General features: G+C 59.2%; 1 protein-coding gene across 1 annotated transcript in view; it reads left to right on the top strand.

Annotated features, from left to right (window-relative positions):
- The window catches only part of INPPL1 (inositol polyphosphate phosphatase like 1), a 72,538-nt gene that overhangs the window by 24,704 nt on the left and 32,150 nt on the right, over window positions 1-15,684 (top strand). Inside the window, exons 2-3 of the mRNA XM_067539079.1 lie at window positions 5,580-5,643; window positions 14,809-14,959. Coding sequence (XP_067395180.1) covers window positions 5,580-5,643; window positions 14,809-14,959 — 215 coding nt within the window. The remainder of the gene's footprint in view (window positions 1-5,579; window positions 5,644-14,808; window positions 14,960-15,684) is intronic.

Raw genomic sequence — 15,684 nt, forward strand, 5'->3', positions numbered from 1 at the left:
AGTGGGCGGGTGAGGTTCTGTGGCCTGCGTTGTGCAGGGGGTCAGACTAGATGATCATAATGGTCCCTTCTGACATTAGAGTCTATGAGTTTATGTGGTTATCTAGCCCATCCCCCCATGCTGAGGAAGGACCAAGTAAACTTTAAACCATCCCTGACGGGTGTTTATTTAACCTGCTCTTAAAAACTTCCACCGCCGGGGACTCCAGAACGTTGAGGAATCCACATCCTCTTTTGACAGCCTCGTTCAGCGCTTCGTTATCCTTCTAGTTCATCCTGACATCTCGCCCAAACCTGCCGGGCTCCACATTAAACCCATCGCCGCTTGTCCCACCGTCAGTGGACATGGAGAACAATGAATCCCCATGCTCCGTATAACAGCCCGTCACAGATCTGAAGACTGTTATCAAGTCCCCCCCTCAGGCTCCTTTTCTCAAGACTAAACATGCCCCGGTTTTTTTTGAGCCTCACGGGTCAGGTTCTCTAAACCTTGGATCATTTTTGTTGCTCTTCTCTGGCCTCTCTCCCATTTGTCCACGTCCTTCCTAAAGCGCGGCGCCCAGAACTGGACGCACAACTCCAGCTGACACCTCGCCAGTGCTGAGTAGATCTGGACAGTTACCTCCCGCCTCTTACATATGGCCCTTCTGTTCAGACACCCCAGCATGATGTTGGCCTTTTTCACCACTCCATTGCTTCGTTGGCTCATGTTCAATTTGTCAGCCACTGTAACCTTCAGATCCGTTTCTGTAGGACAGCTGCCTAGCCATTTATTCCCCATTTTGTAGTTGTGCATTTGATTTTTTCCTTCCAAAGAGTAGCGCTTTGCGCTTGTCTTTGGGGAATTTTGTCTTGTTGATTTCAGAGCAGGTCATTCTAACCCTGTCCTCCGAAGTGCTTGCAACCCCTCCCAGCTGGCTGTGTTATCCGCATCAAGTCATTAAGGACGTGGAAAGCAACTGAACATGAGCTCCCAGGGTGATGCTGTGGCAAAAAGGGCTCATGCAATCTCTGGACGTTATGACGGGGTGCTCCGCTCGCCGCTGCATGGCGCCTCCTCCTGGCCGTTCTGGGGATTAGCTCTGCCAGGCCGATGCCCCTTCCTGCAGTTGCCCTTCTTCACTGCTGCTTCCCCTTTGGGACTCAGCCCTCCAGCCAGGTCACTCAGCGGTTTCCCCTCCCGGGCTGGTCTTCCAAGGTCTCTGTCCTCACGCAGCATCCGGCAGTCCTCACGCCCACTGCCCGGACTGCCTCACTCCAGCAGGGACTGCGGCAGCCTTCGTATCCGCTGCCCGTGGAACACCAGTTCACAGGGGTGGTATGTGGACCCAGGCACAAGCTCGACTCTGGGTGCCAGGCCAGGGCCCTCTAGTGAACCGTCAGGCCTGCATCTCCACCACCTGGCTGCTCTCACCCCATGACTCCTTCCTCCTGGGCGTCTTCTCCTCTTCCTTCTCCCTTACCTCGGGGAGACGGGCTGCAGGCTTCCTCCCCCCAGCTTCCCCACGCTGTTTCCAGCCTCCTGCTTTCCAACGGCCACGCTGGCTCAGAGCAAGGGTCCATCTAGCCCGGTATCCTGGCTTCGGACAGCGGCCAATGCCAGGTGTTGCAGAGGGAACGAATAGACCAGGCGATCATTGAGTGATCCACCCCCTGTCATCCACTCCCAGTTTCTGTTCCCTCGCCCGTGAGTTTCCTTCTAATGAGCTCCCGCCACACAACCTAAATCTCCCCCATCTGCAGCTTAATTGGCCGATTGGGCGCATGTGGCCTAATTCAGCTCTTGGAGGCGTGGTGCGGGCAGCCCGCCCTGTCACAGATGTGCAAACGGAGGAGAAGGAGCCGGGTGCTTTTCTCTCTATATGATGTTGTTGAGACGCTTGTGGGAATCCTGGGTCCAGAGCCGGTGTCCGGACGTCAAAAAGGATGTTGAAAAATTGAACAGGGTGCAGGAAAGAGCCGCGGAACTGATTGCGGGGCTGGAGGAGAAGGAAACGGGGCGGGGGGCGTGACAAGTGGCTGAAGGACGAAGCTGCGGGTTGGCGAGCGGCATGGCCAGGCTCTTTCAGAACTGTCTGGTGCTCGTGGGGACATGACAGTCCCGGCGACGCACGGCTGACTTGATCACGTGCTGGCCGCCGAAACCTCGCTTCTGATGGACTTAACGAATCAATCAGTAACGAGTCATTCCCATTTTTATCGCGTCCAGTCGCACGAAGCCGGCGAAATGAAAAACGACCTCATTTTACACAGATGTGTTTTAAAATAACGTTGATCTTTGAGCCAGGAGCCGAGACCCACGAATAAGGAGCCGATCCCATGGATAAGGACCTGGAAACAAGGACCCGACGTCAGCCCCTTGGCCCGGGGCAGTGGAACAGGGCGATCTGCGTTCTGTCCCTTCCACTGTACCGTGGCACGGGGGTGGTAAAGGCGTGTGGGCAGCGCAAGCCAAGGAGATCTTTCCCCAGCATGCAGGGAGGCCGGGGAATCCTAGGAGAACAGCAGCGGCATGAATGTGCGTGTCTGACCGGCCTCCTGATCCCGGAGTGATGACAGAAGGCAGCGGGCAGCTGAGAGGAGGAAGCAGCTGTTTCCCCAGATGCAGCGGGAGGGGGTGGGGCTGGAAGGGGCAGAGTGGGGCTGTGCTGGGGAATGCCTGGAGCCGGGAGCGTTTTAGGAGAGAGAACACGAGGCAGGTGATGCGTGTGGGCACAGGATGCTCTGGAGTTTCCTCGTGGACCCCACGGCCCCGGCATGCTGTACGTTCAGCTAAGGGGTGCCCAGTCTTTGCCCTGCTGGCAGCTTGCCAGGAGCCATGCAAATTGCAGCCATCCTCATCTCCAGCACCAAGGGGAGCGCAGGTCCCAGTGTGCCGTGCTTCCTCTGGGGCGGAGCAGGAGGTTGCTGGCAGCAGCAGTGGGGAGGTGTGGTCCCTCGGGGGCCTGGGGCTGCGTTTCACAGCACCGTGCGGTCACGTGCTGGCTGCCCAGGGCATTAAGGTTTGCACTTGCTACCCCTTTGCCAGTGTGCCTCACCGCAGACCTAGCAGGCCCTCTGGGGCCAGAGCAGTATAGGGCACATGACACACAGCAGAACAGTTCTGATTCTCCCCAGTAGAGGGCATTGGTGGCACACACACACACACATCAGATCATAATGCCACTGGTCGCTTCATCTCAAAAAGGATATAGCAGAACTAGAAAAGGTTCAGAGAAGGGCCACAAAGATCGATGATCAAGGGTTTGGAACAGCTTCCGTACGAGGAGAGACTAGAAAGATGAGGGTTGCTCAGCTTAGAAAAGAGACGCCTGAGGGAAGTCTATAGAATGGTGGAGAAAGTGAATGGGGAAGAGCAAGTCATCCCTAGGGGTCACCAATGATATTAATAGGTGGCAGGTTTAAAAAAAACAGACGGAAGTCCTTCCCACAACACATAGTTAACTTGTGGAACTCCTTGCCAGAGGATGTTGTGAAGGCCAAAACTGTAACTGGGTTCAAAAAAGAGCTAGAGAAGTTCCTGGGGGGATAGACCCATCAATGGCTATTAGCGAAGGTGGTCAGATTTGCAATCCATTTCCCAGGGTGACCCTAACCCTCCGATTGCCAGAAGGCGGGAGTGGACGACTGGAGCGGGTGTCTCCATAACTGCCCTATTCTGGACACTCTGTCTGACACTGGGGCACGGGGCCTGTGTCAGAGGCAGGATCCTGGGCCAGATGGACTGCTGGTCTGACTCGGTCTGGCAGCTGATGTCCATCCTATACGCAGCCCCCATCCTCACGCTCTGTGGGCCTGGAGGGGCCACGAATCCAGCCCTCTGAGCGTTATTTCTTGGGCAGACAGACGAGGGGCAAAGCTTTCCAGCCTCCCCCACTCCCGCCCTTGGGCTCAGATTCCGCACGGGGGGCAACTCTGCCTGGGAATGGGGCGGGGAGGACAGATGGGCCGAGGGTAGCGCAGAGCAGTTCGGAGCCCCGCCCGCGCCGGGCTGAGCTGTGAGCCGGTGCCTCCGGCTGTGGCATCGGCCCAGCTCTGCCTCTGACCGGCCCGCTGCAGGTTTGGTAGCTTCCCGGGCAGAGCTGCAGCTGGAGCTGGCGCGTTGTTCCCGGTGAAATAAACCCGGCTGCCTGGCGCGGTGTCAGAGCCGGCGGGTGCGTTTTCCCTGCCGTTCTGGCAACACAACACCGAACACAAAGCACTTGCCTTTAAAAGACACCCTGGTTTCCAGGGCTCCGGCAGTTCTTTTGGCCCGTCTTTTGGGTGCTGGGAGACCTGGGGCCTTCCCCGAGCTCTGCCACTGACGTGCTGGGTGACGCTGAGCAAGTCCCGTCCCTTCCTGTGACTCAGTTTCTCCTACTGCCCTTTGTCTGTCTTGTCTTTCTAGACCGTGAGCTGTTTGGGACAGGGACTGTCTCTCACTGTGTGTGTATGTGTGTGTGTGTACAGCGCCTAGCACAATGGGTCTCTGCTGTCAGATGGTGCTTCTAGGTCTTCCTGCATACCAACAGTCACCCTGTGGCCATCCAGAATGTCACGGCAGCAGCGAGGATAGCGCCCAGATCTTTCTGCTCCAAAAGGGCAGTCGCCTAGCACCCAAGCCAAGAGAGACTCTCCGTTAGTTGCTAGCAGTATAGGGCTGCTGGCACATGGCTGAGCAATGGGAATCCAGCTAGCAGAGGGCAGTGCTGTACATACACATATTAGCCAGTTTGCTCCAAGGTCACCAGCAGGGGCTTTTTTTTAAGGTTGCTAAGTGGTTTCAGTCGTAACCTCCTTTGCTCACTGAAAAACATCGCTGGGGGCGTTCCAGTGATGTTTGCATTCGGCGCACAGCGTTTTACAGCATTCCAGCCAAGTGCCCTGAGCTGGTGATTGAATTGTACACGGGTGAAAACATTCCCCTGGCCTCTTTCCCCCTCCAGCCACTAGGGGTTTGCGTTCCATGCAGGTAACGGTGCCGAGCTTTGGACCTCCCGCCGTGGCAGGGGGCTAGAGCCCAGCGAGGTGGCCGGGCACTTGGGGGCTGCACCTGGCTTCCTCTGGCTTCGCTGGGCAGGACTCCTGGGTTCCCTCCCCATATAGGATGCTGATTTGGCATGTGAACTTGAGCAAGTCCCCACTCTGGGCCTCGTGTTCCCCCGGAATAACACGTGATGTTTCTAAGTGGCTTTGAGACCCTTGGCTGGGGCCGAGGTCGGGGCCTCTTGTGCTGGGTGCTGTACGGACATGCAGCGAGAGCCGGTCCCTATAAACAAGTCTTATCCGCAGGCCACAGATGGGGAATGGAGGCACAGAGAAATTCAGGCACAGATCCTCCAAGGTATTTAGGCATCTCCTGTTGAGACCCAGGGGAGTTAGGCATCTTAGTATCTGACGATCAGGACCGAAGGGGTTGGCTAGGGTCAGAGGGAGGCAGCGACAAAGCAGGAAATTTAACCCCCATCCCCTGAGTCCCTGGCCGGTGCGTTAACCACACGCCCATCCTTGCATCCTGCATAGCCCTGGCCCCATGGGGCTCAGCGGAACGGCCGCTCCACGACTGGCTCTCTAACCCCTCTTCCTTCTGGCTGGCCGCAGGTTCCAGAAGCACGTCCACACCTACCGGATCCTGCCAGATGAGGATGACTTCCTGGCTGTGCAGGTAGGGACGCCACGCTGCCATCGGTTGAGAAAAGGCCCTCTCTGCACCCGGAGGCTGCCGGGCTAGCAGCTCCCGGCAGAGGCTTGGCTCCGTTCTCGCTGCTGCTCCCAGATCTCGAGCCCAAGCAATGGGGCAGGGGGTGGCCCCTGCTCTCCCTGGCCATGCAGGCATACGCTCTTGAGCTGCGTGGTGCCGGTGAGCACGTGACACTGTCCGAGGCCGGCGGCCTGCAGAAGATAAAAGCCCTACTAGTGGTGCTGGCTGAGATTCTCCTTTCGCTCAAGCCAGAGAGGCTGCCGCTTCTGAAGCTGCGGGTCCCGAGTTCAGTGCTCCCCTGTGCCGGGCTGCTGACTGCGGTGGCTGTCGGGGGGGCAGCTACAGAGAGTGGGGGACTTAGCTTGGGCACCATCCCCATGGGCAGAGGGGACGGAGGAGGGGCTGAGATGTGCAGTGGCTCCGAGGAGACCTGGCCCTAGCCAGTGTAAGCCCTGGCACACACCGGGCCGTCAGAGGCTCGTGGCGGGTGTGCGTGTGTCTGTCCTGTCTGGCAAGCCAGGCATTGAAATCCTGCTGGGATCCGCCTCGCACCCCACCCCCTGGGGCCAATCAGCAGGCTCCACGAATCCGGGGTGTCTGGTGGCTGAGACCTCACATGCCGGAGGCCCGTCTGCTCCGAGCAGGCATCGCAGGTCCCAGGGGGCTCTTCCCAAGAGCGGGGCTTTTGCCCTGCTGCCCCGGCCACACTCCCCACTGCTGCGCAGCACGCTGTGCACCCCAGAGCTGGCTGCATTTCTGAAGAGCTCTTATGCAGGCTCGTGGGCGACGGGCTCTCTCCAGGCCGTGGATGTGGTTAGCAGCTGTGGTTAGCGGTCGGAGAGCAAGGCCTCCACTCACACGGCCTGTCGCCCACCGCAGTACCTGCAGCGCTCAGAGCACCGGGCTGGGCTTCCTCAGACAGAATAGCTGTGATCACACCAGTGTGTGGCTGTGCGGAGCCCGACACTCCCCACACGTGGCTTGAAGGGACCACCGTGCTAGCCTCAGCCCCTCGCCCCAGCCACTGGGCACTGCCGTGCTAGCCACAGTCCCCCCATCATCCACCAGAGACTGACTTCAGTGCCAGGCAAACTGGTTGAAACTATAGTAAAGAACAGAATGATCAGACACACAGATGAATGTGATTTGTAGGGGAAGAGTCAACATGGTTTTTGTAAAGGGAAATCACGCCTCACCAATCTACTAGAATTCTTGGTGGGGGGTCAACAAGCGTGTGGACAAGGGTGAGCCAGTGGATATAGATTTTCTTAGATTTCCAGAAAGCCTGTGACAAGGTGCCTCACCAAAGGCTCTGAAGCAAAGTCAGCTGTCATGGGATTAGAGGGAAGGTCCTCTCCTGGATCAGTAACCAGTTGAAAGACAGGAAACAAAGGGTAGGAATAAATGGTCAGTTTTCGGAATGGAGAGAGGTAAATAGTGGTGTCCCCAGGGGTCTGTACTGGGTCCAGTGCTGTGCAACGTAGTCATAACTGATCTGGAAAAAGGGGTAAACTGGGAGGTGGCAAAATTTGCAGATGATACAAAACTACTCAAGATAATTAAGGCCAAAGCAGACCGCGAAGAGTTACAAAGGGATCTCTCAGAACTGGGTGACTGGGCAACAGAGTGGCAGATGAAATTCAATGTCGATAAATGCAAAGGAATGCACATTGGAAAACATAATCCCAACTCTACATAGAAAATGATGGGGTCTAAGCTAGCTGTTACCACTCCAGCAAGAGATCTTGGAGTCACTGGGGATAGAAAACATCTGCTCAACGTGCAGCAGCAGTCAAAAAAGCGAACAGAAGTCAGGAATCATTGGGAAAGGGCGAGATAATCAGACAGACAATATCCTATCAGCTCTTTGTAAATCCATGGGACGCCCACATCTTGAACACTGGGTGCAGATCTGGTCGCCCCATCTCCAAAGAGATATATTGGTATTGGAAAAGGTACAGAAAAGGGCAACAAAACTGATTAAGGGTATGGAACGGTTTCTGTATGAGGAGAGATTAAAAAGAGTGGACCTGTTCAGCTTGGAAAAGAGACGACGAAGGGGGTTGTGATAGAGGTCTATAAAATCAAGACTGGTGTGGAGAAAGTGAAGAATGAAGTGTTATTTATTCCTTCTCATAACACAAGAACTAGGGGTTGCTCAGTGAAATGAATCGGCAGCAGGTTTAAAACAAGCAAAGGGAAAGTACCTCTTCACACAACCCACCGTCAGCCTGTGGAACTCACTGCCAGAGGCTGTTGCGAAGGTCAGAAGTGGAACTGGGTTCAAAACAGATAAGTTGATGGTGGTTAATCGGGCCTTCAGTGGCCGTTAGCCAAGATAGTCAGGGAGGCAACCCCATGCTCCGAACGTCATTGAATCGGCAATTGCCAGAAGCTGGGTGTGGGCGATGAGACGGAGCCGACGATTACCTGTTCCGTGCATTCCCTCTGACGCACCCGGCGCCGGCCGCTGTGCGATCACGGGCTAGGTGGACTAGTGGTCTGAGCCAGTGTGGCCGTTCCTACGTGCACAACAGGGAACACCCACACCTTCACCACACACAGTGCACAACGGGGCAACAACCCCCCGCAGAATGCGACACGTCCTGCACCCAGAATACGCAACAGGACACCTCCATGCACAATACATTCATCACAGCGCACACCCGCGACACACCCGCTCCTATACTACAAGGGGACTTTGCGTAGCACCTTCCGTACTGGGAATCTTCCAGGACCCTTCCTGGGGGCGAAGCAGACAGTGGGACCGTGCAATAGCAGCTGGGGGAGAGGGCGATGAGGGTGAAGACAAATGTGTATTCAGTGCGATGGAGTGTCTCTTGCTAGTGTATTGCATCTAGGGCCTGGAAGCCCCTGGCTGAGTTTGGTGCCCCAGACACAGAGGGAGACGGTGCCTACCCCCACCTCCCCCAGAGCTCGCTGTCTCAGGGCTGGTCTACATGGGGAATTTTACTGGCAAAGTTACGCCGCCAGAGTTCTGCTGATGGACCTGCCCCCAGGGTCGCTCGTCCTGGGGTCACAGGGCCTTGTTCTGGCTTAGCCTGTACCGCTTCCAAAGCAACCGAAGCTGACCCGGCAAGAAACTCTGCTCTTCCTGCAACAGGAGGATCCACGTGGGGACTTACAGCTGTATAACGGGGCTGGTGCATTTCCCTGGGCAGGCCGACGGGGAAACTGAGGCATGGAGCAGGGCCGTGAAGGAGCTGGCTATGAGGCATCTGTGGGAGTTACAGGTGTGACAACAGAGGCCGAGCGGAGTGGGAAGGGACCAGCCATCCTGCCTTGGTGAAAGAGCCCCGCCCGTGGGACCCCCTCCAGATGTGCACAGCTGGGCCGCAGGGATCGCTGGAGCTCTTTTCAGCCACCCCACTCCGTACTGGAGCGTAAGCTTCACCCCAGCCCAGGGCGCTTAGTTCCCCTGTCTCCGTTTCCTTTCCCTTTGCTCAGGTCACGTAGCTCTCTCCTTTCATCTGCTTTGATGGATTCGGGGGCTCAGTTTGCTCTGGGGTCCCCCCTTCCCACACAGATGCTGCCGCGGGCAGCAAACTTAGCACCAGCAGGGATCCCCACATTTGGGGAGAGGACCCTCGGGGTACAGGGAGGGCCGTGTCAAGGCCCCTGGGATCTAGCCAAGGGCTGGGGGCAGTGCAAAATGCAGCTGCGTGCGCTGGGCTTTGCAGCGTCTGGCCGGCGCAGACGCTGCTGATCTTGGCAGGAAGTCAGGCTGGTCCATGCGCCGACATATTTATAGACCAACAGTAACCCCTTTGTGCTGTCCCGCAGACAGGGGAAAGCAGCCCCCGGGGAGGGACGGCCACAGACAAGAGGACGTTGTGCACCCCAGCCCCATGCCAGCCTTGCCCTCCGGATTGCCGAGTCGGCACACCCGGCCTTCCCTGCCCCAGAGTGACAGCTCCAGGATCCCAAACCAGGCCCGCCCCGCACGGAGCTGGGCCGAGATCAGGCAGCACCCGAGGGCCCTGGGCCAGCGCCGCTCCTGGGGCCCCGACGGGGCCTAGGAGCAGGTACCAGATAGGCAGCACGGGGCGAGTTTCCCCCAGAATGCTCTGCTGCCCTGGCTCACCGGGGCAGATCCCCAAAGGGGGACGGAAACTTGCCACAAAGAGCCGAAGTGGAGCTGCCTGCGGGATGGTACCAATTCACTCTCGCGTGGGTTACCAAATGGGCACAGGAGAGGAAAGACCAATGGCCTGGGGCCAGCGAGACCCCATGCCAGCCCTCTGTGCCACCCAGTCCCTGAATGCAGCGCAGGGGGGCACACGGCCGGGCACGTCGGGCCGCTGCACTTACCCTCGGTCGGCGCAGCTAGAACTGGGCAACGTTTTTTGGCCAAAACTTTTGTCCAGCAAAAAATGCAGAGCGGGGGACACCAAAAGGTGTCACGAGTTCAGGCTGGTTTTGCTGAATTCATCGTGTGGAACACGCCCCCGCTCCGGAAACAATCGAGATGTTTTGATTTTTTTTATTCGGAACGACTTTTCCTTTCCAAATTGCTTTGGATTCTCGTTGGTTCAGAAATCGACCACGTCACAAAAGGGTCGCGGTCGAAAGGCAGTGCCTGGCTTTTGGTGGCGCAGGACGTTCCGGTCGCCCAGAAACGGGCCTTTCTTCAACTTTTCACATCCCCAAAACATTTCATTTTTGTTCTGACCCCAAACTCATTTTTTCCCCAACGTTTCGAACTTGCCGCCAACCTGACCCAGCTGTAACAGGGACACCCCGGGCCCCGCAGCGTGGTTTCCCGGCCGTGTTGACCTGCCCCACGCCCTTCCTCTGTGAATGAAGGCCGGTCAAATCAGCTACGTCAAGCGATGGCGTCGTCTTCTACCTTCCCAAGGCCGCGGGGTGGCTTAGCCTTTAACTGGGGGATCCTCCCAAACTGCTCAAAGCTCTTTGCTCTGTTTTATGGCTGGGGAAACTGAGGCACAGAGCAGCCGAGTGTTCCCGGAGTTCTTGGCTCCCAGTGCTGTGTTCAGGCCTTTAGGCTGCGTTGTGAATCCTTTTGAACGCCCCCATCTCAGCTGCGCACACTGCACTCGCGGTAAAGCCGTCCTCCGTCGGAGGGAGTCGGCCAACACCTACCATGCCCTGGGTCTTTGTTACAGCACAAAGTGTGGCCGCGGGCAGCGCCAGGATCCCCGGTTCCTGCGTGGGCTAGCTCTCGTCTTGCAGAGAGGCCAGGCCAGGTGGCTGAAGGCCATTCTGGGGCGGTGACAGGGAGCGTAGACAAAGGGTGGAGCAGTGACAGGGGCCTGGGCTTTGAATTTACAGGGAGACGTGAGAAGCCGAAGCCAGGATCCGTTTGCTATTAGCAAAGTGCCTTTGAGAGCCTGGTGTGTTTGATCGTGACGGTCTTTGTCCCTGGGGGCCAGTTCCTCAGGGGCCCCTTTGCTCGCCAGAGAGAGCCCTCCTTCCCCCTTCTTGAGATGGGATTTCTGGCAGGGTGCCAGGGACAGCTGGCGGAACAGATGCAGGGGGCAGGACGGCACCAAGACCAGCCCTCGGCCCCCGGCTGGGATATGGGGATATGGAAAAACTCCTGTTCAAATTCCTCCCAGCCACGCCCAGTCTGATCAGCCGTGGGGTGAGCCTTAGCACAGGGAAAGCCCGGGCGGCGGGGTTAACGGAGGCCGTCCGAACCTGGAGCATGCTCGCTCGCCGGAAACACTAGCTGGACGAACCACGCTGTCTAGGGTGCCATGGGGCGGACAATACAGGGCAGGCATCCAAAGCCGTGGTGGGGAAGGGGGGGCTGATTGATGCCATAGGGCATAGTTTCTCAGCCTGTGGTATGCATACCCCTGGGGGTACGCGAGACACAGGCAGGGGGTACCTGGGGAAAAACAGAGTGAAGGGGAGGCAGGCGGCAGCTGCTGACTTCTGGGGAAGCCGGGCGGCAGCCCCCCCGCTTCCCACTGGGTCCCAGCTCCCAAGTGGGAGCCCGGCGGCAGCCTCCTGCGTCTCATGAGCTGGGCTCGAAGATGGGTGGCAGCCACCCGTGTCCCGGCTCTGAGTCGAGGGACAGCCTCCAGCGCCCCAGCTTGAAGACAGGCAGCAGCTGCCTGCCCACATCCCTGGGTCCCAGCTGGCGCGGAAACCTCCTCTGCCCCAGCTCGGATGGGGTGGCAGTCGCCCACCTCCCGGGCTGGCAGCCAGGCGGCAGCCGCCTGCAACTTGCCCAGGTGGCAGCCCCCCTCCCTGGCTCAAATCCGGTGCCCAGAAAACTTGTCAATTTCACTGCTCTAGCTGATCAGTGACATTGACAGCTGTGACAGCCCCAGATTTCCCCAGTTACCCTCTCTTCCCGTCTCTCTCTCGCCCCTTCCTCCTCTCAAATCTATGGCATGAAATTTGGCTCAGTGCTTTATGTTCCCCAGCACTGGCATCCCGCTCACAGCCGCCTGGCTTTGGCCAACATCACCTCTAGCCCAGGTACCTACTTGAGTTGCGCACCTCTGGTGTAAAGGCGGTAACCCTGCCCACACTAGATCTGACATCTGTCCTATCACGGCCTTGCATACCCAGCCCTTCTTCCAACATAGGGCTCACATTAGCCTGCAAATACAAAATCCTGTGGAGAATTGAGTGTTGGGCACTTATTAAAATCTTCAGAAGCTAGGGGTACTTGCTACTTTAAAGGTTGAGAAACACTGCCCCAGAGCATGTCACCCTGAGCGGCCCACCCCTGCACCTACAGTAGCCGCCTGTTAGAGGCATTCTCGCTTTAGCTCCAGGGGCAGAGGCTCATGCGTGGGGGGGCTGTGACGGCCCCGGTTCAATCCCCGCTTTGTGCGTGGGAGCAATCGCTGGGGGGTGTTAGCGTTGACCGGCTGCGCGGCAGAAGTGGGGGTGGGAGAAGGCCACCAGCCCTGAGCGGGTGGGGGGCAGTGTGGGAGAAGGAGAGCGGTCGGGGGCTGTCTCAGGCAGGGGGAGCGGAGGGGCAGGGCAGCACCCTTCCCTCTGCAGGAGGAGCTGGGGGATGGGCCCCCCAAGGAGGAGGAGGGAGCAGGGGGATGGGACAGACAGGGCACGGTGGGGCCTGCTTGTGCTGACGAGGAGGCAGGCCCGGGGGACGTTGGTTTTCTCCCTCCCTGGGATGGGACAGACAGGGCAGGGCATGGTGGGGCCTGCTTGGCAGTGAGCGTGGGGGGTGCCCCCACCACCCACCCTCCACAGCCCCAGCAGCGCAGGCTCCGTGCTGCTCTGACGTCCGGGCCCATTGGTGACGGCCTGCGTGGCTGTTTACCAGCTCCTCTCAAGCTGAGCAGGGCGGCCGGGGAGGGGAGACCTCCACCGAGGGACGGCCGTGGGCATCGGAGTGCCCTGCCCTCCCAGTTAGTCCGGGCCCGGTTCTCTGGCCAGCGGCGCGGCCTGTCAAGTGGGGTGGGAAGCCGGAGCCCTGCTGGCTCTGGCGCACACAGGGATGAGCTGGGACAACCCCTGTGCTGGGATGTTCACTGCGGTCCCTGCTGGCCTGGTAGTCAGGGTGCCCTGCTGCCTTTCACAACGTCCTGGGCGGTTTTCCTACCCCACCTGCCGGCTCACGCCATGTCTCGCTGCGCGCCGGTGATCGGTCTCCAGGCTCCTTCCCTGCCCCGTCCAGCTTCCCAAGCTGTGAAGTCTCTTCCCCGAGCGCTTTGGCGGGGATCTCAGTGGAGGCTCCTTTACTGCTTGGGACGGGGCAGACCGGACCAGCCGGGAGAGCAAACGGGTTTTCCGCTGAATTATTACCAGCTGATCTCCCGGGGCAGCCGGCTCCGCTGACTCGAACGGGGGAACTGACTCGGACGGCTGGCCGTGCTCTCCCGTCCCCTGTCCAGTGGGCTGAGGTTTGGGGTTGCACGTCAGGGGAGTTTAAAGGGGCCCGAGGCCAGAGTTTAACCACGTTGGTAAAACAGCCAGACCTCAGCTGTCCTAGAGCCGCGCAGGAGGCGAGGAGCATGTGTCACTCTCCAGCAAGCGGGGAAACGGCCAGGGGGCGCATGCCACCCCTTTACCCCCCAGATAACGAGCAAGGTGGCTCAGATTCAGCCCCGGGTTGTTCTGGCTGGTTGCTCTGTTGATTCCGGTAGGGGACCAATGCAGACGCCCAGCCCTGATGCCGGCCCAGGGGAGGGTACTGGAGGTTGGGGCGGGGGCTGCCTTTCGAAGAGCCCCGGCGGAGGGGAAAGCAAAGCAAACCCAGCAGCAGCGCACAGGTTAATAGGGAACCGCTCAGAAGCCGCTGGGTGCGTGTCCCACCTCCCTGGCCCCCAGCCGGCCAGCCAAGAGCCAGAGGTTTGTGTTTCGTTGGTTAAGGGCCATGCCCCCCAATTCGCAGGTCCTCGAGCATGGCTCAGTAAAAAACCTTCGTGGTGTCCGCTGGGCCGCAAGGGACCGCGGGCACCACGCTGGGCTCGCCCGGAGAGAGACTGCAAGATCAGTGGGTAAAGCCCTGGCCTGGGCATCAGGACCCCTGGGGTCTGTGCCCAGCCTTGCCGCTTCCCTCCCTCTCCTGCTGGGCAAGTCTCTGCGCCTCTCTGTGCCTCAGTTTCCCCTCCCATCCTTTTCGGGGCCGGGGCTGGCCTGGTTGTACATGCAGACCTCGGGCGGGGTTCTGTGCAGCGCCCGGCGCAGTGGGGCCCTGATCTTAGCCAAGGCTGTAATTCTACTGGCGAAGAGAAGAAATGCACCAGGGACTGACCATGGGGAGGGTTAAAAGCCCTACCTGGGGCTGGGGTCACGGGAAGGCGACACACATTTGAACGGGTGTGAAGGCTGGGAGCGGGGCAGGAGAGAGATTCAGAGGCTGCAGCTAGGAGCTCTGGGCTGGGAGACTGAGGTTAGCCGCAGGGCGGCTGACCCCTGAGGTCCCTTCCATGATTCTATGTGGCACTGGCGTGACGAAGGCTGGGAGCAGGAGAGAGGGGTTAATCCGGCGTCCGTGTGTGGATGCGCTGCCCCGGGGGCAGAGCCCTGCCTGGTTCTCGCTGCTCCACCCCAGCTGGGCACAGGCTGCTCCCCGGGGCGGGTCGTGCCGGGGCCCTCAGGGCCGGGCTGGCCCCTCTCCACACTGACGGCTTCCCCCCCCCCTCCTTGTGCCCCCAGACATCTCAGGGAGTCCAGGTGAGGCGCTTCAAGACTCTGAGCGAGCTGATCGCGCTGTACCTGCAGCCCAACCAGGGCCTGGTCTGCACCCTGCTCTTCGCCGTCGAGCGGGAGAAGGAGAAGGAGAACGCCGAGGACAGGGACTACTCAGGTACGGCCTGGCAGCGCGGACCCCGGCACCCCGCCGGCTGGGCTGGCCTTCCCCTGACGCCAGGGTCGGGGGGTGATCTGGGCTGATAAGAGGCCGGATACCAGGGTAGATGGGCCCATTGTTCTGAGCCAGGGTCTCAGGAGGCGGGATACCAGGGCAGATGGGCCTGTTGGTCTAATTCAGGGGGCCAGGGCAGGGTGATATTGGGTGGTCCTGCTGCCTCCCCTCACACTCACAGATCCTCCCCCCGTCTCAGCATTCCTCGTCCTCCCCTTCTCACCTGGCAGGGATTAGCGCCGTGCTGCATGGGGAACGTGGCGCTGGGCCGCCCAGCGGGTCTGGGGCCCTGGCAGTTTCCCAGCGTGGGCCGTGGCTGTCACGCCGCCTGGAGCAGCTCACGACCGTGAGTGCCAGCCCCAGGGCAGACTGGCGAGAAATGGGGCAGAGACCCCCCACCCGATGGTGTGTTTGACAGTTAGATTTCCCCACGCCAGCTCCTGGATCACGGTGACAGCCTCCCCGTGGAGTAACACGCAGTCCCTGGGACGCTCCAGTCTGTCTGGCCACCCAGGCAAGCTGGGCTGGGTGATTGTCAGTTTCCATACACTGAAGATGACAAAATACTCACGTTGTTCCCAGTCCCACGGGTCCCGTCCCTTACCCCGAGGCCGTCGGTACCTCAGCCTCACACAAAAGACAACCCGGGCAGCCAGTCCTAGCGCAAA

The sequence above is a fragment of the Emydura macquarii genome, unplaced genomic scaffold (assembly GCF_026122565.2).
Source record: "Emydura macquarii macquarii isolate MOO-44397 ecotype Brisbane River unplaced genomic scaffold, CSIRO-AGI_Emac_v2 contig_509, whole genome shotgun sequence".
Taxonomy (NCBI): Eukaryota; Metazoa; Chordata; order Testudines; family Chelidae; genus Emydura; species Emydura macquarii.